Source organism: Patagioenas fasciata, chromosome 3, assembly GCF_037038585.1.
Source record: "Patagioenas fasciata isolate bPatFas1 chromosome 3, bPatFas1.hap1, whole genome shotgun sequence".
NCBI lineage: Eukaryota > Metazoa > Chordata > Aves > Columbiformes > Columbidae > Patagioenas > Patagioenas fasciata.
In genome coordinates, this window is record NC_092522.1 from 5,170,180 (window position 1) to 5,193,817 (window position 23,638).

The 23,638-nt window shown below is 43.1% G+C and overlaps 1 protein-coding gene across 1 annotated transcript in view; it reads right to left on the reverse strand.

The window, feature by feature from the left end:
• PAK5 (p21 (RAC1) activated kinase 5) overlaps positions 1-23,638 on the reverse strand; it is an 81,803-nt gene that overhangs the window by 22,026 nt on the left and 36,139 nt on the right. Inside the window, exon 2 of the mRNA XM_065835243.2 lies at positions 13,270-13,484. Coding sequence (XP_065691315.1) covers positions 13,270-13,473 — 204 coding nt within the window. The 5' untranslated portion in view covers positions 13,474-13,484. The remainder of the gene's footprint in view (positions 1-13,269; positions 13,485-23,638) is intronic.

Consider the following 23,638-nt stretch of genomic DNA (forward strand, 5'->3'; position numbering starts at 1 on the left):
CCAACGAACTTCCCCCGACTATACAAAACATTAAACTAAGTGGGAAGCTTAGGGCACTTGTGCATTACAGCATTACCCTGAAAACATGGGTTTTGCCACAGAAATTCATCGGATACGTGGCGAGAAAAGGTGCTGGATAGGAAGAGACGTCGTTTTGCACTCTGCACCCTCCAGTAGAGTCCTATGGGATCTCCTCCAGTTTTGACCGATGGCCCATCTATAAAACAGCTATTACTCAGAGTTAGTCACAAGGAATATACAACAGACCAGAAAGAATGTCAGAACATTTCTTCCTGAAGCCTGTAACTTAGAGCTTGGTTTACACCTGGAAGCCTCAGAGTTTATATCATTTCTGTTACTAATTCCTTCCCAATGCTACATATGCTCATTATCCCTATAATTTTAAAATAAGAATCGTTTCTGGTATCCCACAGATTCCTTCTGAGGAAAGAAGTTCTGCAAGTTTCACCAGTGTTGGATGCCTCAGCGGGTCTCTGCTCCCCGGACCATACACACACTTTACACCATGGAGTCACCTGGCAAAACCAGGAGCCCAAGACTGTGTCACCTGTCCCTTGCTGTGAAGTGTCTAAGTACATGAGCCGTGATCCTGTCTCATAAATTTATCTAATCTCTTTCTAGCAGATTCAGAAATTCTTGTTTGGGGCTGTTCTTAGATAGGACCCTTTCCCATGCACCAGAGAAGTTAAATATAAATGTCAACTCCCAAAAGAAAACTCAGCCAGGTCTACCTGGATGGTTTTGCCAGCTGGGAGGGCAGAAGCCCAGAGGTGCTGCAAGATGTGCCATGTCTGGGATGTGCTCATTACCAGAGCAGACTCAACACCACTGGATACGAAGAAGCACTTTTCACTCTGTTCACTCACTACCAATTGACATGTTATTTGCCTCCCAGCACATGCTAAATGTGGCAGGGCGTACGGCTTCTTTGTGTTACAAGAGAAGAGGCAACTGATATCTGTACCAACCCCCTGCCACAGGTACAGTGCACTTTCCAAGAGGAGGGGGGCACTGGGGCAGCATTAGTTCTGAAATACCTTGCTCAGGAAGGCTGATTTACCTGTTCTGCATGAAGTCCTCCCCATTCTGGTTTTCTTAATATTGGACCAGAAATGCTGAGTTTGGGGAAGTGTCATTGCTGCTTCACTCCAGGACTGCATCCTTGTATCTCTGCTAAATTCAGCGGAATGAAAAAATAAATCATCCTCACAATTTCCTCTTTGGAGGAGGGAAGGGTCCCAGAGACTCCTTCCCATGCATCCACCTGTACAAAAACATTTCCTGCTGGCTTCTGCAAGCGCTACCTGACAAAATGCCATGGCCAGCCCTGGCTGAGCTCTGTGGTTTGTTTTGGTGGGGCTTGTCCATAGGGGATGGACTGAACAGGTCAGAGGAGCCGCTGTTGGGTTCCTGCTGTCGCACACCAGCTATTCAGAGACCCATGAAACATGCCCATCTACTCCTGAGCACACATCAACATCACCAACATTTTGTGCTGGGAAAACGTCAGTGCTACATGTTAATTATTGAAAGATGTGGATAGTGGTGATGATGCTCTACGCCAATGAGCTACAAATGAAATTTACTCAGCCTGAAAAATAGGTATTGCTAGATGGATCAAAATAAAGGTACAACTAAAGGTTTGAGAGAAGTGTAATATGCTTAACACCACCACTGGTGCCACCCGTTTAAAATTCTTCAAAAGTAAAATGATGGAAGATGATAATAAAAGGCTAAAATGGTACTGTGTAATTTGTCACCCTTGAAAGCAGTTTTAAAAGTTAGTTGCCATAACAACAAGAGCAACATTTCATTATAATCATATTCACCAGTAATTCTTCTGACATTAAAATATAGTAACTCTAACATTTAGTTTTAAAATTCCACTGAAATATCTACATTCTAGTAACTTTTTTATTTTAAATATACAAACATGGTTGTTATATGTAATTTGAAACATTATTAGAGAATATTAAATATAAGAAAGAATTATTCTGGATCTACTTAAAACACACCAGGTACGTGCAATTTCATTAGTAATATGTACACACAGATCTCTCAGACACAACAAATGAGAGTGAAATGTGACTTAGAAGTTTTGGTTTGAGTGAGAAAGTGAGTGTACTTACTACTGATCAGTTATACAAGCACTTCACAGGGACAGAAATGGAGAAATCTCAAAACCACAGAATTTCTATATCATAGGACTTAGGATACTTCAAAATTTTCTTCTATCCCAAGACGGAAAGAAAAAGCAGAATGTCCCACAAGACGAAAATCCTCAAAAATAACACAAGGAGCCTGGAGGTCCTCTGTGAAGTCACAAGACAATTGTCATCAACCTTAACGTTCTATCACCCAGTTGTCCTTACATCTAATATTTGCAGCCTAGACGGTTATTTTTCCAGGTTTTTGCGTGAGGAGGTGTGAGGAAAACAAAAACTCGCTTCTAATGCACGAAGACAGTATTGTACATCTATATGTGATTAGTGTTGGAACTGGTGGGGCACAACATTGTGTGAGTCTTCCCAGGGCTGATATGCATTAAAAAGTAAGTCTTTCTACAACCAATGCCCGTGACACCATTGCAGATTTTGTTCTAGGGGCCAGAAAGGTGTCGGTGTGGGATTTTCATGGGGAGAGGAACCTCACGATGTGATGTAAACATCACGGGTGATGTAAAAGACAGCATCCCATCATTTCAGCCTCGCTCACCATCACAGAAGTCATGGAGAACGCAGTTTTCCATCGACCAACAGCGCCAATTAAAAGAGCCCGAAGCGAGGGACAGACTGTGATTCATGAAGTCGCATCGTCTTTGTAGCTCAGATGACATTTCCCCAGATGAGGTTCCCCTCGTGCCCTAAACATGCCATTAACGAATGAAAGGTTGATGGAGCATTAACCCAATTAATGATCCCGGCACTTTCTTCTCAGTGAAAGATTTCTGGCTGCGGTTTGATTGAGCTTTCTGATATATTTAAGTAAATTCCAACGTGATAAAATTTTACGCTAGGGAAGTAATTGCCTTCATCTGACAGCTGTGGCAGTGGGGCACTTGCTCAGGAGAGCAGAGGCTCCTGGGTCACCCTGCTACAGTCACGGTCATCTCCCCGCTTTTAATTAAAATGAGGATTTTGACAGTCTGATAATTTAGAAGAAACAATTTAAACTGTATTACTTCTTGCTGCGACTTACCACAGCGCAAGAGGCTTTATATCCTGCAGATGCTTGAAGACAAAGTCAACATTTCTGTTTCAGAGCTTCGGAGGCCAGCTCGAGAAGCTCCCGGTGCTCTGCAAGTCACGGCGCAGGGTTGTGAATTACCTTCCTGCTCCATAAATCACCAGGCAAAGGCGGTGGTAGTGGAGGAAGATGCTGATGAGCGTCTCGACCCCGAGCGCCGCGCAGCCAGCGTTTCGCAGATCGATGGGGCTCGTCTGCCACGAGCCCAGCGAAGTTGCACACAGGGTGGAGACGGTCGCTGTAACCACAGCCCTGCCTGTTTGGGATTAAAACACCAAGGAAGAGCGGGATCGATGTTTGTGGTGCTCTGGCCAGGCTGGAGGGGAAGGGGAGAAACCACCCTGCAGCTGGTGCTGCGCTGAAAAATGCCTCAGTCCCACAGCATTAAAAACAGTGAGGAAATTTCAAAGTACTTCACTCAAATGGTGTGTTCCTGGCCACATGCATTTAAGGTTGTTCTTTTTTTTAAATCTGATTTATGTCTCTACAGGCACTACAGGCTCCTTCATCTTCTGAAACCTCAGTCTTTGATTTCAGAGAATTTAGGAATTTGTATTAGCAAAATAAAAACAAAAAATAATTGCACATGCATTGTAAATCGCAGTATTCTTTCTTCCAAAGAAGTGTATAAAGTTTTGCTTTTGAAGGACAGCTACTAAATGGAAGTGTAGAGATAGGAATGTCCTAAGTAAGTGGTATTAACCCACACTGGGCAATTTTCACCTGGAAATGTGGATATAGAACAAAGAGTATCCCTGCGCAGAAATCTAATGGTTAGGTCAAATTTACAAGGTGGGACATGAGGAGCTTCCCAAGTTGACACTTTAATTATTTGCTCTTGTAAACGAGGAGTGCAAAATCAAACACGTTCTCAATGGGAACAAACTGAGGCAGATGAGTTCAGAGGACGCTCGGCAGCAGAGTAACTCGCAGACGTGATGCCCGGCACAACCCCACAATATCCCATTTACAAGAAACTGTTGAAACATTTCTAAGGTAATCTCAATTTGATTTGATTTGCTGGGCTGCGCTGCCGCCAAGTGCACTCTGTCCCCAGCGGCAGATTGGTCCTGACACGCTTAATAAATTAATCTGCCTGACAAAGTGCTGCTCCCTCCCCTCCCTCAGCCCCCCTGGACAGCACGGAAAGTCGGGAAGAAGGAGAAGGGCCGTGCAGCTGCTGCTGGTAGGAAAGCATTGGGGCTGCTGCCTCTGGCCTGGGGCATGGGATAGGATTCGGAGCCGATCTCCTGCCCCAGAGTGGTGGTTCACAAAAGCCAGGGTGTTTAAACGAGTTTTTTATGCCTCTACATTGCAATATTCCTGCAAAGTGCTGCTTCATATGGAAGGATAAGTCTTTAACAGCAAGCATCTTCACTTGCGCTGTGCTCTGTGGGAATTATTAAATGCAAACTAGGACACAGATAGCAATTACTGCTGCGTTCAGACTACAAAACTGTAAAATTCGGTAAAATTCATAATCTCTTGCTAGCCTTTTAACTGTGTGATCCTGATAGTTAACTAAAGCCTGTTCGATCTGTACTTGGCAATTAAAAAGCAGAAATCATCATCCTAAATACTTCTGTTCATGCTGCTCTCTCCAAAGACCTGTATCTCAAAAGCCTTTTTTTCCTAGCCCACACAGTTCATCCCACAGACAACAGAAAAGGCATTTAAAAGTCTCTGCAGGCAAGTCAGTGTTGTTTCCCCATAATACACAGCACTTGTCTAGAGTAATTGGATCCTGCATGAAGGAGAAGACAAAAAAGAAAGAGCAGCAAAGCATTTTCCAATTCCTAGAGAGCCACCAAAGCCCAGATCTAATCATGTCAGAGCAAGAGAGAGAAAAACACACATTTGCATCTGGAGCTTTGGCTCCACAGGTAAGGAAGCTGCTTGGCAACGGTATTTTCCCCCTGATCCTACTGCTCATTTTGAGCTAAACTCTGCTGGGATTGAATAAACTTGGCTGTTTGGTTATAATATAGAATTTAATGGGATTATAACCACTATGGTTTCTGTTCTGGACCAAAATGGACCAAAACAAGTTCATTACTAGACCTAGGAACAAATACATCACGGAGATGTGCAGAATGTGTAGTTATTGAATAACTACTGTCACTGCACAGTTAAATAGAAATGGAAGTAGCGAACGCAGCCCTAGTTCCAATGTGGAGTGTAAATGTTGCATGAGCAATTTTACACAGCAATCCCTTCCACAGACCTGTTACACAGTGGGGTAAAACATCTACCTTGAACAAATGCCATCAGGATGCCCACGCAGATTTCTCATTACTTCTGCTGTCTGGCTCCACTTTTGACATGCAGGGAGATTAATTTCCAGAGATTTCTTGCTGCCACCTAGTGTTCCCCGCTGCCGGCCACAGGCAAAATGAGCCAAGATTTTCTAACATTAACACAACTTTCTAACCAAGGGACTTCGGCAGCACTACCAGGGGTTTGGCCAGTTCATGGCAATAAATCTCCTGAGTGTTCGACTCCATCAGTTTCCCCAGCTGAGCCGAGCAAGAGCTATCTGGACTACGTGACTGAAGCTTAGCAAAACACATTCAGCCTCCCTACATGTTTGCTGGGGAAAACATTTACTACTTACACTTTGCTCCTTATTTTCCATGTTCTGCTTGGGGAATCACTGCCATGGTACAGAAACCAGAAGGATTCTACCACTGCAGCAGTCACCGCGAGAACCGCCTCCATCTGCCCCAAATCCTGCTTCTGGCCTCAGAGATCGTATGGGTCAGTGCAGGGAAATTCTGGAGGCAAAAAGCTGGGCTAAACAAATAGAAAGGAAGCAAAAGCCACAACAGCTCTGATGGAGCCAGAGCCCTCCAGCTCCAGCAGCAAGCTGGAGCACGGCTCACTTGTCAGGGCAGCCAGAGGAGTTACTGGAACAGCTTCCTGTAGATTTGTCTTCAAGGACTAACTTCCACGTTAAAAAAAGAACCTGATTATGAGTGTCCTTGCTCAGGATCTAATTCCTGGCTCATTTCAGGTTGCACATCACTACCTGGGGACTATTCCCAGCCTCGTATTCCCAGAGGAGACCAGATTCATTTTCTGAAACACTGACACTGAGTTTGCCCCTTTTTTTGTTTAGACTTACAAGTTAACGTTTCTCAAGCTCTAAAGCAGGTCAGACTGCCTCAGCAGATGTAGATGGGAACTCTACATTTACTTTCAATTTTTACTTCATTTACTGCAAATTTCTGCTTACCTGTTTAAGTTCTCATTAACAAAACTAAAGCTTGACCTTGCAATATTCCTCCAGTGCTAATATTAGTCAAAATCAGAATGCTGATGAAAACAGCATTTTAAAACATTCTTTTATAATTGTATTGGAGAAAACCACTTTTACTCACAGAAGTCTGTATATTATTGTCCATTACCGCTGCAGGCCCAGGTAAAGTAACTCCTTTCTCATATGAAAAACAAATCTCAAGTCAGGCTGGATGAAGCGCTTCAATGGCATGAAAACAAAAGAGGTAAAACGCTGATCAGGAACTTTGCTGTTCAGAAAAAGCCAGAAACTTGGAACTATAAAGAAGAACTGAGCATGCATCAGTTAAAAGCACCATGGAAAGAGGTGATTCCTTCATTTTATGATGACTCTGGGCTATCAGTGTGAAAATGCAGCAGAAAAATCCATGGACCAATTAATGTACTTTTGACAGAGATGAAGTAGTACTAATGTCACTGAATGAATGTGGATATGGAGAAGACCTGAGAAGGGTGCAAGGAAAGGAGAAGCTGGTATTAGTGGAGCAATAGCACTGGTGTCCAGGGTCCATCGGAGGGGAGGGACAGGCAGGTCCTGCACAGCAAGTGCCAGAAGACAGGTGGTGGCAATGGCTCTGCTCTGCAACTTGACATCCAAGGCTGCTTTGATCTTTGAAACCAAAACATTTAAATATTTTCCCAGATAAACCTGAAACCAACAAATTATAATCCAAAAAATGCATCCTCTTCCAGCTGAAAATCCTTACAGGGAAACTCCATTTTCAATAAAACAAACTACTCATCTGAAAAATTCCTTCCTAGTCCTTTAATTCAGGCATTTTCTCTACTGTCAAACCCAACCTCAAAGGCAGCACAAATGTTCTTCTAAAGGACTTACATAAGAACCTGTAATTTGCTGAAATCACACAATCAGAAATAAAATGGAAAGTTTCTCTGTACAACGCAGTACATATGAGAACACAGTAACCCAGCGATATAAGTTATTAAAAACTTCTGAGCTGTGTGCTTCCTGCATTAATGCATACTGTGGCTGGTTTTTATTTCTACAGTGATAGATTTCCTGCAGGTTTACACAGAAGTGGCAACGTGGCTCTTCTCACACCAAGTAAACGTCGCAGTACGACATGTCCATGGACACTAGGTGGCATACGTGTATTATATCTGCGCACAGGAGTACAGAGATGAACTGAAGTAGTATTGTCACTTTAAAATACAGAAAATCAAATAGCCCTCAGAAGCCAAGTATTATTCCTTTGAAATAAAGGCTTATACTTATATATGTTGCAGTAGTTTCTCCTGGCACCGTGTAGCATCAAACATAATCCTATTCAGTGACCACAATAAATCACAAGTGTGTCTGCATTGCAGGACAACAGCAAATCTGACTGTAATTACCTGTAGATGACAGTAACCACAGGAGAACTGAGGCTGGAAGGGAGCTCTGCAGGTCACCCAGTCCCACCTCCCGCTCAGAGCTGGACTAATGTCACAAGTCCGCTCAGGGCACTGTCCATCAAATTTTGCCCTCTCTAAAGGCTGAGATCCCCAGGCTGCTGTCCTGCTCCTTAAGCATGCTTGCTGGCAAAAAAAATATCTTCCTTTCACCCAGAATTTCCTATGCTGCAAGGTCGTGGCTCTTGCCTTTTTTGGCGACACCCCCTCCACCTTCTCTCCTCCCAGCGTGTGACTGCAAAGCGTGGAATTGGGAGACGTGAGTTATTAAAGCATGAATTTTCATGATGTGCTTACAAGGAAGGCCCACGAAATGTCAGCAGCTGTCCTGTCCCAGCAAGAAAAGCACTGTGTGACCACAGCATCCCGGTGGGATGGGAGCCAACCTTCTTCAAGCAAGAACTTCAGACTGTCTCATCTACAGAGGTGCCGCAGGAGGAATAAGAAGGAGATATCAAGGAGAGGCAAAAATTTGCGAGGGTGAGGAATCTCATCCATCTGCCTTCGAGTAGTAGGCAAAGCCTTTGAGCAGCTCTTTATTTCTAAAACTCCCTTTTCCTGGGCAGAAATTTCCCCTGCGCAATTCCACATGGGAGAAGAGGGCTGTGGGTTATCTAACTGGACATCTCTGACTGCTCAAGCCCAGACAAGGACCCCTGCTCATGTCCCCTTTTTGAGGTCTTGGGCCACTCAGCACCACTGTGCACAGCTCTGCAAATGCTCAGCGTCCTCCATCTAAGCAAGAAAAGCAGACAAATGTAGGAAAAGACACCTCAAATGAGGCCTGAATATCATTGCTGGAAATAACTTTAAGACAGTAAATAGGATGGGGAAGAGAAATATCTGCTCTTCCTTCTGCCAACATGCACAGTGAACAGAGCTTTGATTTCCACGTGAGAGCTATTAAAAGGGCTATGATCAGTAACTCATTTTCTGATTTTTTTTCCCCTGTATAGTACAGAGGCTGAAATATAGAAGCTTATAAAGGTTTAAAAGACTGCAGTTAACTCGCCAGTATTGGGGTCAAAGTTTGAGAGACAGAAGTGAGAAAAACTACTAAGACAAAACATATAGATTAGACCCCTGAAACAGGAACATGATAGAAAAAGAGAAAAGCCAGTGACCCTGTGTCTGTCCCCTACAGAAATTCTCTGCCCTGGAACACCCACACATTGCAGGATACCAGGTAAACGACCTGTCACAGGTTAATGGCACAATTAATATGCATCTCAAATTAATGTGCATCTGGGCACGGGGCATTCGAAGGCATTTTGGTGAAGTGATGGAAAGGACGTTTTCTCTACTTTTAAGGCAGCTCAACCCACGTGGCACAGAAGAGGCTGACCATGCAGCACCGATGCCAATCTGGAGGATGCCACTCTGCTTTTGCTGGCTGAACACCAAGCCCTCTGCATCACCAAGCTGTGCAAATGTTCATCTCAGTGCATGTCAGATACTACAGGACAGCTAAAGCCCTAATCCCCTTACACCCTATGTTTTCAAGGGAAGAAAATGGGGGAAAAAAATCAGGAAATGTGAAATTGTGCTACATTAACATGGTTGGCTTTATTGCAATGTGCGCAGGGCAGGACACGAGAGGTCCCAGCATGAAAGATTTGGTCCTCTTGTATACCTGTATATATTTGGCCACCCAAATCCTCACAGCCACCTCTCTCCTTAATCAAGGATAAGCCCACCACCACAACATCCTCAAAGTGGGTACCCTGACCTGGCTGATGGTATGGATGGGGGAGACTACCCAAAGCATCGACAACAGCGAAGTGATGGAGGCTTCGCATGCATCCCAGCACAGACAACTGAAGAATAACCCCAGCGTGGTGTTTTTTCAGAAAAAAATGGCATTTTTTCCTCCAGTAACTGACAGAAGTGAGGACGCTCAGCTGTTCACTACACTGGGAAATGTAAGAAGGGATTTTAACAAGTCTTCAGTGCCGTCCTGCTCCCATTGACAGCAGCAGGCATTCAAGCATCTTAACAGAGCATCTTTACAGAGACAGTGCTAAGCTCTTCTGGCAAAAATCTCCAAAAAGGGGGTTTGGTTTGTTTTTCTAACATTTTGAGCAAAGTGGAGAAACCATGAAGAATGAGTTTTGCTGCCTACGGACAAAGAATTTGCTTAGTTACTGATTCTGAAGCTTTGCAAAAATCAAAGAGTGACAACAAATTGAAGCTCCTGTGTAGCATAACAGCGATGACAAGCCAAGCACACAGGGCAAACACGCAAACCATGAACTCCAGGTACACATGGGACAACTACAAAGTACTGAAGCAAGAGGACCTAGAGGCCTGGATTCAGGATCTCAAGACTTCATGAAACCTGTTTTAAGTACAGGAAGGCACAGATGGTCCACGTTTTTCACAGAGATGTTTTCAGTCAAAAAATCAGTCTTTTTTCAAAATTGCCTTTCTCCACATCCCAAACCTCTCAAAATCATCGTCGCTTTCTATTTTTCATGCTGACTCGTGTTAGCATCTGAAATACACAATACTCTGCCGGTATCTGGGTCACCCACACCGAGAAGGGAAATCCCATTATTGTCTCTCCTCTTACTTGAAATGAATGAATTTGTACAGTCAGCTCAGGTTTGGATTCAAACGCTGATATTACCATGACAAGCCGCCGCCACCCACGTGCAAAAGCGCTACAGGCCTTTCATCCCCGCCAACGCAGAGCCAGGGTGATGACATCCCCCAGGATATTTGGGAGCCCAGGGCGCTGCCTCTTCATCATCGCCGCTGCCGTCTTTGAATATAGATGGAGCAGAGAGAATATTTACCGTTTATTTGCTTTACCCAAAGGGATACACCACGCATCATCAGATCCTATCTGCTTTGCGACTGAGAAACAAGGAACCACCACTAACGGGGAAAGCTCTCAAACCTACAGAAGTCAAGAAAATGTCTTTCCTTTCCTCTGCCTCAGCCTTGGGTGAAGCCCAAAGCAAGCAAACACCAGTTATATCTCAAAACCAAGAAACTGTGCTCTCAGAATCTACCTCTATGACCTGCGCTGCTCTTCAGTGGTGAAGAAGTGCTTGTTAGCAAGAGCACTTCTGCCTCACACCATACAGGTAGTCAATACTGAAGTAATTAAACAGAGAATAAATTTAGTAGTGCAGAATAGCGGAGTTACAGAGCTCCTGTATGACCTGAAACCAAGGCATGAACAAACTCAGGCCAAATGCCTCAGCCTGACTTAATACTGTGACACAGGACTCAATTATTAATCTTTTTCTGCTACACCTCAGTGTGTTCACAAGTGCATTCATTAAACTATCAGTTGCCAGGTGGAAAAGAAAAAAGTTGTAAACAGTATTGAGATCTCGGAGCCTCTGGTTCCCATCTTCACGAACTGCAACTGCATTTTAAATCTTCAATTCTTAATGAAGTTATGAAATCCTTAATGCCTAAATAACCTTTCAACAGGACTAAAGGTACTGGTGAACATGCACAAATTTTAAAAAAAAAGTCTAAATTAAATGATTATGCTCAACTAGATCGGCAACATAAAATATTCTTAAAGTGGCCACAATCAGTTCCTTTCTGTAAGTTAAGTTATAGCAAAACAAGGCATGTTAATTCTTAATAAAATACAGTAAAATGATATCTTGCAATAGCCTTAAAAGCAAATTCTCAGATTAGAGTCAATGCCTCTAAGTTGCTATTAAAACTAACCTGCTTTTCTTAGCACTATTATTCCAAAGTGCGTCCCTGGTATATACACATTTATAGACCCTTGGTGTACAGACATATTCAGACCGCTGATACACAGACAAAAAAAAGGCAAGAACTGACAAATTTCTTGGAAAGAACTGGTAGGGATTTTCTCCACTTTAAAATGCAGCGATTACTCATTTAAGGCTTGATCCTTCACATCCTGCAATGTGAATTGTTTCAATGGGACTCTGCATGTGTATATACATGCATATGTGTATATGTGCATTCACAGCCTCAGACCCGAAGTTGTGTTGCCCATATGATGCTGACAAAGTTAATACATTTAAAAACTTTTTAAGCTTATGGATTTATGGCCCCAGAACTGCAGAAAAGAGATGGTACTGCTGCAAGACAGTAAACTGATTTTGTTTCATTTTAAAACAACTTTATGCATTCATGTGAAAACATCCAGGGATATTTTAATGTTAAGAAGGGCCGTGGAACAAAGTTGCTCTCCTCCCCCAGCAGGAAAAGGTTTGTCTACTTTTTGCCTCATTATTCTAGGCCTCTATTATACAGTAAGATATTTTATTACAGCAAAAAAATTCAAGACACTGGTTTTATCCCCTTTGTCCTGTAGCAATACTCAGTAGTGCTGATCAGCAAGTGGTAAGTGTTCTTCAGGAGCAGACAATAAATGTAAATTTAGCAAAGAGCACTTACCAAATATAAATACAGAGTCTGTGCTCTTGGGATTATCTGATTTTCCCTCGCTTCAGAAAAATCCACATGAAGATGAAATCCTAAATGTATTTTGCAGCTGCATGACGGTGAGATGTACACGGCCAGTGAGGTATAGTCTACCACCAGAAGATGTGATTTACTGGAATGTTAGGATGTGCAATCCCAGAAATGCTGCTAAATCAGAACAAATGTGTCTACTGGAATCCCGAACCTCTAAGGACAGGAATCCCCGAGCCACACTGGTGCCCTGTCAGGGCTGCTCTACCCTCCCAGGCAAGTTTTTTCCCCACTTGTCCATCCTGAACTTCCCAAGCCACAACCTGGAGCTGTTTCCCCTCATTTTACCACCCAGCAAGGAGCTCAGCTCCATCACCCATGTTACCCCCTCCAGGCAGCAGCGGGTGGCAATGAGATCCCTCCCTGAGCTCCTCGCCCAGCTGAACAAGCAATTTAATTTTTTTCCTTTGGTGTAGTTTTCCCTCCCTCCCTTGCTCCAAACTGATTTTGCCTAAAGCACTGTTCTTAAATTAATTATCAAGGAGCTCTATGCTGCAGAGAAGCATCGTTTTTGGGCCTCCACCAGGACTTGTAGCTTTTTCTTCTGCAGCCCGGGAGCACAAAGGCACGGCCCCTGCAAGACTCGTGACTCACACTCTTTTGGGACATCCATACAAGTTTTACACATAGAACAATTTTTCCTTGCAGCCCTAGTATTAAATATTTGGATTTGTAGCTCTCTCTGTACTTCTACACTCCCCAGCCACACCTACCTCCCAGGGCATCCACTATTCATTCAGATTACATGCATATAAAGGCGAAAAGGAAAATTATGATTGAATTAGGCAATTCAAAGGTGACTTTGCACGATACCTTCATAGGCGCCAGCTGGATGGGAGTGATGCATGAGGGATCCACCATAGGCTTGGGCCTGTTGGCCGTGTCCGCCAGCAAGCTGTGCCACTGCTGAGGCAGCCCCGTGAACTTCTGCTCCCGGTGGTCAAAGCCAGTGTGAACCCGGTGCTCGAAGTTCGAGGGCCCGGAAATTTCCAGCCTTTTCTTCTTCTTGCCGAACATGGTGGAAAAATCTGGAGAAGTCACAGGGAAACGGGAAGGGAAAGAAAAAGAAACCAACATCTTTATGATTTGTTGCAACCTGCAGCCATTGTCTCTACTGCACAGATAATTTTAGTAGATGCTATCAGTCAAATACCTGTGTGAATCTTATTTCACACATACTGCCTTTGAGATCTATGCAAGGAAAGTGTTTATTTGACCTCCTCTTGCAGGATCCGAGATTCAAGAAATTAAGCCAGTCTCTATATATGTTCATAATACCTTATGAAATAAGGAAATGCCTGTATTCCCAGGAAAGAAAACCTACTGTGTAAGGAAAGGAGAAATTCCTAGTCCTGGAAACAGACAGAGGTCCAGTTGCTCTTCTATGAAATACTGTCCTGTCCTGGAAAAGTCCTCTGCCTTCTTTCTGCTGTCTCAAAACTGAGTAGGGTTCAGTAAACCCTTGAGCAGCATCTGCCTAAAATAGTAGCTGGATGAGGAGGCCAGCAGCTCTATAAAACTCCTTGTATCACAGGAGAGATTCAGCTATAAATGTGCTGCCCTGACTCTGTGATTCAGAAGGTAGAGAGAAGATCAAGGAAGAAAATACAGCTGCATTGCTGCTGCAAAAAAACAAGATGGGCTGATAAATCAGGTATTTATTCCACCCTCATTCCCTTTTACTACTTCATTTAAAGATCAGGTCCATTATTTGAAAATTGATTGCTGGCTCCTCAGAAGTCCCCCTGTGTGTTTGGAGGTGATTATGTCTCCCTTGTGTGTATTTTCTTTAGACAGAGCAGACCTGCTCTCATTGGCCTTTCTTCACGTCTCATCTCCCACACCTCCCTCTGGCTTTCTCCCCCTCCCTGAACTCCCTCTGAATGTCCTGCCCTTTGGACAGTCTCTCTCCAACTCTGTTAACCCTGATATCTTCCTCACCCTCCTCTCCTAAAATCTCTTACAATCACCTTGAAATCTGGCCCTTTTTCCACTTCCAGAATTGTGATATTTGTATTTTTCTCACTGGTGGCATGTTGGGTACCTTGTGGCACTTGCAGAAATGCTTCTAGCCTAACCCAAAGCCATCATGGTTGGTCTCTGCTCAAAGATTACTTATTTTCAAGGCTCAAACAGAAGAAGTTGGTAGTTCAGGTAGTAGCTTGTATTCACAGTCCATCTGGCAGGCTCTACAAATCGCAGCTGGCTGCAGATCAATGGCACTGGATTGATTTCATTCACCCTCTGGGATGTGAATCTATGAGACCTATTGGAGTCGCATTTTAAACCATCAGCTCTAGACACGCACTTCTTCATCTGATCAATGCCAGTACTCGCAAGGTTTCCCATTGGACTTACACCCTAACACTGCTGTTGGAGGCCTGAAATCCTCCGGAGCCCCAAACAACACCAGATGAATAAAAGCACATCAGCTGGCATACTGCGTATTGCCTTTTAAAAAATACACAGCAGTTAAATTCAACAAGATATTACTCTTTTGTTTTTAAATCACTCTTTGATGCATTGCACTCTCTTGTTTTAATACCATTACAGCTAGAAGCAAATGTCAACTGTGCCCCAGTGGGACCTTTCTCAGGAGAATATTTTAGTCTAAAACCTGATGCCAAGGTCACATTTTTGCAGAGGGATGGTGTCTGAGGCCTGAGCAGTGGGACTTGCCCCCTCCTTTTGACTGCAGCTCATGCTTAGATCAGCTTAAATTGACCGTGAAGCTATAGCAGGAAAGACAGGGATACTGACACCTCGCACAGCAAGGGACTGATTCAGCCACACGGATGCATGTGATGCATCTTGGTGGCCAGAGAACATCCCCCTGTGGGGCTGTGGAACTTCATGTTTGTTAGAGCCCTGATTCAGGCCCCACTAATGTGCTTGGTCCTCATGCCTCAAAAAAGAGACGGTTTAATTTTTACCATAGCTTTATTGATATGGTACAAAAAGATAAAACATTTAATCAGATGTGGAAGCAAAAAAACATCCTGAACAAGTGATTAAATGAGAAAGCTCTGCAAGGCTTATCAAATTGTTTTAGGAACAGGAGAAACCTAAGTGGTCTGAAGAGACACAACGGACCTTTCCAGGATAATGTGTGTGCAACATAAATGCTATGAAATTTCTATCAAGAGCACAAAATGTATGAACTTACAGTTCATTCAGGTACCTATCTGCTCTCTGTCATGCAAAAAAGCAATCCACAGGCAGTTGATAAGAACCCCTCATTTCCTAATGGGATTAGTTAGGAGAGCATCCCTCAGACAAGTGGGACATCAGCTGCATTCTGAGGAGGCAAAGGGAGGTAAGTGGCTGCAGGGCTGCCCCTGGCACCCTCACCCAACCCTCTCCATGCCAGAGCACCCACCCCAACTTAATTCCTTCCGACAGCCTTCAATACGCTCCTCATCGTGCCAGGTCCCTCAGCAAATGCCACCTCTCCGTCCAGCTCCTCCTGCACTCGCCCCCGCAGAACGAGAGGAAATGAGAGGTATCATGTTCCAAATTTATTGCTGTTTTTATGGGGATGAGTACAACCAGGATGTCCGTCCTCTTCATTTGCCAATGAATAGTCTGGCTGATTTCAACATCATGTACATGGCACAAGGTGATACTCAACACAAGGGGCCCAGGGGAGCCTGTCCTACCAACAACTATCATACTATTGACGGCAGTGGGCTTGAGCTAGCTCTGAGGCAAGAAAAAACAGGACTCATCACTCTGTGGCTTCCATGGGGTATTTCTGTTGAGATACTTCACTCATCCTTATGCTGAAATGATATAGTACATTGACTTCATGTTTATAAATGGGAGGTCTGAAAGAGGTAGTCCTTCAATTGCAACAACCAAAGCATTTAGTAAGTGTGATGGACTTTCTTTACCAAAGCCATGATGGAAAAAATACGGTCATGTTTACTGGAAGAAAACACAATAGTAGTGGGGGGAAATCAGACTATCACACCAGCTTTCCTGCTGACAATGGCCAAGTAACCCAGGGCAGTGCTGGCCCTTGCTGCGCTGCTGGGGAACAGGAAAGGAGCAGGGACATCAGGAGAAATGTGTGAGCTGTGCTCTGTAGACAGAGCCCCCCCAAAACCTTTCATAATGGCAGTATTTGTGTTATTCAAGCTTCTGCCCAAGAAAGCAGTACTGCCAGCTCTGTGATCCTCGCCCAACAGTCACAAAGCTTCATCCAGCTGCTCCAGGAACCCGGGTAATGCTGAAAAGTGCTATCAGGAGCAATCACTGCACCTTGCACTTAATGCTGTTTACTGTAGAGCATAACAAATCGAATTACATGCTAATCAGCACACCTTGCCTGTTAGATCCTTTTCACTTCACTCCTTTGCATGCACTGAAATAATTCACTGATAACCATGGTGCTGTGGACTCCCAGACAGGTCTGAATTTCACACATGACCTCCAACAACAGATCAGGTCCCCACATGCAGAAGAAATTCCCTGTGTCCAAGATACTGCGCATGCAAGGTATGAGACAGACCAGCAAAGCAAATCCACTCCATCAGCTACTGCACCATCGTCGTGCTATGTTTTGTTCAGTTTCATACACCTGGACCCATGCTGGGGTTTTGGTGGGTCATCCCTCCCCTGTATGTGAGATCAGGGAACACACAAGGGAACTGATGAACTGAAAAGCTGAAAGTCTGCATTTGTGTAAATAGCCTCAAAGAATAAATTTTTGCACTTACAGCATGTAAAACCCAAGGCAGTTAGAATAAAAGGAAAAAGCATGCCTTCAATCCTAAAGTTAATCATATTCTGTATCTTTTATCATATCCTAATTAAGAGTAATCCAGTTAACCCACCCTGTAAGAGATAAATCTGCTCAACTCCACCTTATAAAGTGCCATACCCTGTTCCCAATGAAAAAGTCGGAGCCACTTTTTTCTTCCCCTCCCAGTAGCTATTTCTTTTAGAATGAAAACTAGGAAGGTTTGAAAGACTTATCTTGTCTTGTAATCTTGAAAACTACCAAAAGAGTCCCAAGTGCATCCACTAAGCACTGACAAGAGCACTTGCCATCCCACATGATGCCACAGACTGAGCAAAGGTCTGTGAAATTCCGCCATGCATAAAAACATACAAAATCCTTATAAAACTAGTAACTAGAACAATGAAGTGAGATGGGTGTTTTTACTTTAAATTGCGCTTACCATTGGTATACAAACACTATTTTTTTTCATTATAGTATTTCAGCAGCCAGATGCCGTGTCCCACTAAGCCAAGGAAATAATCTGTGCCCGGCAGCAGCGCCAGCCGATAACCCCCAGCCACCCAGGGAAACCCACAGGTACTTCTTACACACCCCTTTCTGCTGCTGGAGCACAGGGCTGGGATGTAAAGATTGCCTCCAGAGGGGCTCGGTGTTCATCATCTGCCTCAGCCCAGCAACACATTTGCTTTTTAAACAACCGGCGATTAGTTCATTTTCAATTAGGAAGCGCACACTGCGTTAACTCCGGCAGCCTGTATTTTTTCTGCAGGGATTCCCTGAGGTTCCTCTGCTGAGCAAACAGCAGCAGAGCCCTTTTGCCTCGGGGACAGACATGCTATTAGCAACTCAAAATTGCCTTCACGCACACTGGGTAGCATCTGCAAGCCCAGAGCAGGGGGCGGCAGCGACCGCTCCAGCCCCGACATAAAAGGCACATTTTCCCCCAAGGCCACCACACAGCCAAAAAACCTGTTTAAAGCCAGGAGTGTTACTAAAATGCTTCAACTTTTAAGAAAACTGTAAGAAATACAGATTGCAAAATGGGAAATGGGTGCAGGTCGCTTTCCTTTGATATTGTTTTACTTACTAATAATAGTTTTCTGTAGCACAAGAACTCAATTATTCCCCTCCAGAGCAAACAAAACGCAGTAATACATCATTAGCTTCCTCAGCTTCTGTTCCCCTGCTCTGATTAATTGTAACCTTTGCTGATATGTGATCATAAATGAAAGAATATGAATTGAGAAGTACAAATTATATTAACGTGTCAGGCCAGCTTGCATAGCCAGTACTCCAGACAAATGTGAGCTGGGCTGATAATCAATCTTGAGGAGAAAGCAAATGTCTGGTACGGACCGATGGCAGCATAAATTGCTAAGAAATACTCTAAGCGAGAAGTAAAAACGACGTTTGTTCCCCTTCAGCTCACACTGGTGCAACTCCCTGCTGCTGAGCCAAGTGGAAGGAAACCAGCACACCTCTGTGTATCTATATAGCTATAAAAATAAGGATTTTTTTTTTTTAAATAAGGAATAGCAACAACAATAGGTTTGTATTTTCTTTTTGTTTGCTTTAAAGATGGTTCTAAGCTTCTCCATGGGGACCCTCTGCTGCTGGCTGCAAGCAGAGCATGAGTTTCCTTTGTAAAAGAAGAAAGTGTGCCTTGATTACAGATATACATTTTTTTTTTTTTTATAAGAACTTACTTCTATTTTTCACCACAAACACAGAGAGCACTACCCTATTGTTCAGGACATGAAACAAGAAAAGTAGAGTTGACCGAATGAGAAGCCAGTAAAGTTAATGGAAAGGCTCTTAAAAAATAGCACTGGTTTGAGGTCAGGCTTGATGCCTCACTGTGACTCTGGGACGGAGGAGAAATTCCCCAGATAAGCTATTCCTAAATACTTCCCAAACCACAGCGGGACGCTCCTGGATGCACAGGTTGAAGATGATCCTGGAATCAGCTGCCACAAACCACAGGTAGGTGGGTCCTGTGGTCATGTCTTGTATTCATTCATTCATGTACTCATTTTCTCTAGAGGGAGATGTCAGTACTACTTTAGATATAAGGTAATTTCAGATCTCATGAAAGGATATTGTTTATTTTGTCATGCGGATTCTCCCCATACAGGAGAATCCTGGGCTGTTCATCAAATTAAAAAACCTTGTTTCCCGCGATCCCTGCTTAATCCTCTGCTCCTCTTGATTATAATTCAAGCATTTCAACTTGGCAACAATAAAAGAAACCCTTAGAAAATGTTCTGACGCACACTACCAATGAATTAATATTACTATTTTAAACATCAACTCTCCAATAGCAACAAAAAGGATCTACAAATCCTCAATGGACTAAGTCAGCCAATAAAGCCTAAATTTTAAGAGTCCTCTCCCTCTATCATGTTGCTGAGCTCTCTGCATGTAAACAGTGTCACTGTTGGAAAATCAATCACCTGTGACCATACAGTTGTTCCAGTCTAACCCTGTTTTAATTCAAATAAAGTATAGAAATACAATTTTCAGTGTATGTCCACGTGAGTTTTAGGAACAAAATGGCTTGATTGTCAATAGGATTCAACTTATTCCCATGGATTTTCAAGGTGCCTGACATTTTTTGAGATGGGACAGATTCATAAGTCATTTAAACACTATTAAAATACACATCTTAATCATGGACAAATATATAGTGATGGACCAGACCGCACCCAATAAGCACAAAACCACCATCCTTCTCAAAGCCCCTCATTTACCCTACGGTATTCTGCTCACTTCAACCTTAGGTCAAATCAGCCAATATTCAGAGTTCCCCTGTCACTGCACAACATAATAAAAATACATTTAAACAATTACAAGCTGTCCAGGACTTGTGACTGTCCACATTTCTTTTCAATGCCACAATACCTTGTTTAATTTTGAAAATGCCTTCATTTGCCACAGCACAGTGGGGTGTCTCTTGATAGCCGGCCCTCGAGACATATCTAATAGAAATGCACAATGGAACAAAATACAGGAAAAAATAATAACAAAAGGCAATGTACGCTTCTAGAGAAATAGTAAAAGCTGGTACAGAGTGGCCAAACCAGGACTGATGTACTCCAGGGAACAATACTCATTCTTCTTATTGAAAGCTTCTCTTGTACAAGGACTCATTTCCACACACTGACTGACATGTGCTTTCCTAATTTAGAAGTCTTGTGATTCCCAGTGGATTTTAATGCTCAGTAATTTTCAGCTGAGTAGCTTAAACGCATATATTGTAGTCAGTCACTCTCTATTATCTTATACACATGCACATATATATAGCGCTGTACAGACAGAGGTTCCTGCAGTGAATTAGTCTGCAACGGTGCTGGGCAGATTAAAGAGAAAAAATAAATAAAGAACACCAACCCCCGGAGGTAACTCAAATAATTTCTATCCCTGGCAATTGAAAAGATTCCAGACTTGCAGAAGCAAATAGTCCTTTGGGTGCTCAGTTTGAGATAATTAATGGTATTAACTTTGCAGGAAATGCTGGACACTCAGAGGGAGGGGGTATTAAATAAGGCACCCATTAAATGAGACACCCCAAATCTCAAACTACTTGTGAAACATCAAAGCAGTTGTAATATTTTTTTATGAGTTGACATTAATATTTTAAAATATGGAGTTCTGTATTATAATGGATGTAGGTACTCTATTTCTATGTCTGAAACTGCTACTCTATGTTTTGAATCAGGTAAAAATAATCAGTAAAAGGCACTACTGTCAAGAATATATCAAAACCAGAGTTGTGAAACAATATCACTTAATTCAGAATATTAGTATTAGTAAGCAGGTTTCTATAGGTTGGAGTGACTGTAGGGTAAGAACTGCAGGGAGGCAAAATGATACATCTGTCAAGAGAAAAGTGGTTGCTAAGCCCTTGGAAAACAACTCTGACGGATCAAGCACTAGGTGACAGTGTCTCTGCGTTTTGGGTCACATCCTCAATGGGGTCCACTAGCAAAGCCTCGGCAAAAATAGACGGATTGGCACCAACCCACAGCCCAGCAAAGGGGCTGCTCAGGCATCCACATTTCTTATTTGTTTTTGAATGTCAAGCTTATGTTTTAATCCTCCAAAACCAAGTTTCCTCCCCAACACTTGGTGGTGGTTGCAAAGCTGGAACTACAAACACTCCACCGACCAAAGCGTGTTAGACTGCATTAAGTTTTTTTACAGTTCCAGAAAAGACTAATCACGAGACCACACTGTTCCTCACAAGCACCCTGTATTTACTACTGGTGTATCCTGATAATTTGTGAAAAATAGCTTTTCCTTTCCAAAAAACCAAACACCACCACCACAAAATGGTTTCTAGGTCTCAAAACCCATTTATCTTGCACTGACTGCACCCATGAACATTCCAAAACTGCCTCAAGAAGGGGCCTGGGGGTTATTTCACAGCACCCAGCGAGTGTCACGGGGCAGGTGGTGATGAGCGCGAATGGGACCGGAGGGGGACACAGACCTGTGACAGCATCATGTGCCACCGAGACACGTTAATGAGATGGGGGTCCTGGAGCCAACCTCCTGCTGTAAATCCTCATTGGTATGTTCACATTCAACACGCTGATATTTTTCTACAATAATATTTATTGCATTTCTTATTTTACTTCTAAAACTATATACAGGTTGTGCAGGCTCTCAGGAATTGCTCTATTACCATAATGTTTGTAATAAAGATTGCTTTCCAATGAATGATCAACAGAAACAAACGCTTCCTGATGCATTATTAATGGAAAGCCTCTAATAAGAATATTCTTTAGGATGAAAACACATCTTCTGACCCGTGTTTACCAAGAAATGGAACAAAATCGGATTATTTGATATATCAAAATATCTTTAAAATGCAAACAAACATGTCTATAGATTAACATGTCCACAGCAAGCGCCTGAAAGACGAAAATCATGCCTGTTGTTGTTGTCACTGTGGGTTTCCTACCTTTGTGTTAGGTTCTGCTCTGTATCACTCTAATGCACAACTGAAAGAAATATATCTCCATAGTCTGCAATAAACTGCAAATGTACAGATCCTATTCTAAATTTTTATCCCTTATGTATTTTCTTGTCTTCTTCTCACTCCACATTGTGCTGAAGAACTGGTTTGAAAGTCAATTCTTATCCTATTATCTACTGAGTTGCTGTCAGGCAACACTCTGTTTCCGTATAAAAAATGAGAACTGATCCCTGGCAGGGTTTGCTAGAGCTTACTATTTATTATGTCCTTCAGAAAGTTTACCATAAGCTCTTTATAGAGAACACTGAATGTTTATAAAGCAACGCCTGGTCAGTCCTGCCCCCTTTGGATCATCCACAACAATCAATAACCACAACCAGGCAATTCCTTGATGCTGATTTTTTGGGGATTAAGGGAGCTTGCCATGCAGACTTTGTATTTTGCCATCTCTGGTCATCAGTATAGAAGTGATGGGTCTCACCTGTTCTCTGTTTAACTGGGAGACAGAGGTTGAAGGGAGAAATTGAGATCCTTCACACTGTATCTCTGAAACCGATGTGGAAGTTTGCAGACCGGTCACAGAAAAGCAAAAAACAAAAACCAAAAAAAAAGCCCCCACATAATAGAATGTAAACTGAATTAAAACACCCACGCATTTTCATCTCTGGGCAATGAGTGCAAATCCAGAAAGATGAATGCTACCCTAAGTTTTTAATTGGTTTTCAGCTTTTAAATGACTAAAATAGAAATGGTTTTTGATTGCAGGTAGGTGTCGAGCAACTGGAGAGGTTACTGAGGTTACTGCATCTCAGGTGGCCGCCATCACCACCCTGAGAGACAATGCTGCAACAGAAGGTGGCTGTGATTTCTTCCTTTGGAGGAAGGACACACACACGTGAACCACTGCATTTTGCCGGGCCCATCAGTATGTTGGTTCCGGGAAGGGCACATATTGCCTCTCCTGGATGAAGAGTTTCATCTGAAAAGGACACTTCCAGCCTCTCAGAAGACAACGAAAGGAGGATACCAGTTGACTACGTAACCAGCTAAGATGATTCCCAGAAAACTTGGTCTGGAAACACCAAGAGAAGCTGCCGTGTGACCCTGAATGAGCTGGTTCAGCTTTGAAACTTCTAGACAACTACATCAAAACGCAGCTCCGACAGAGGTTGTTTCATTGAGAAAACATCATTGGAACAAGGAGTCTGCGAGAGAAGGCAAAATCTTCTCCAGGTATTTTCTCAGAAATCTTATTTATTGCAGAGGGAGAGAGATGCAGAGGTCAAGAACTTGGCCATAATCTCTAGGGAATTAATGGCTTACAGCTCCCATCCTGCCAAGGAAACGGTGCCCGTGGCCCACCAGACCCTGAGCCCTCTTTTTGTACCCCAGGAAAACACATATTTAGCATATTTGTATCTGGGATTACAGGTCCTTCTTGAAGTTTCAGCAGC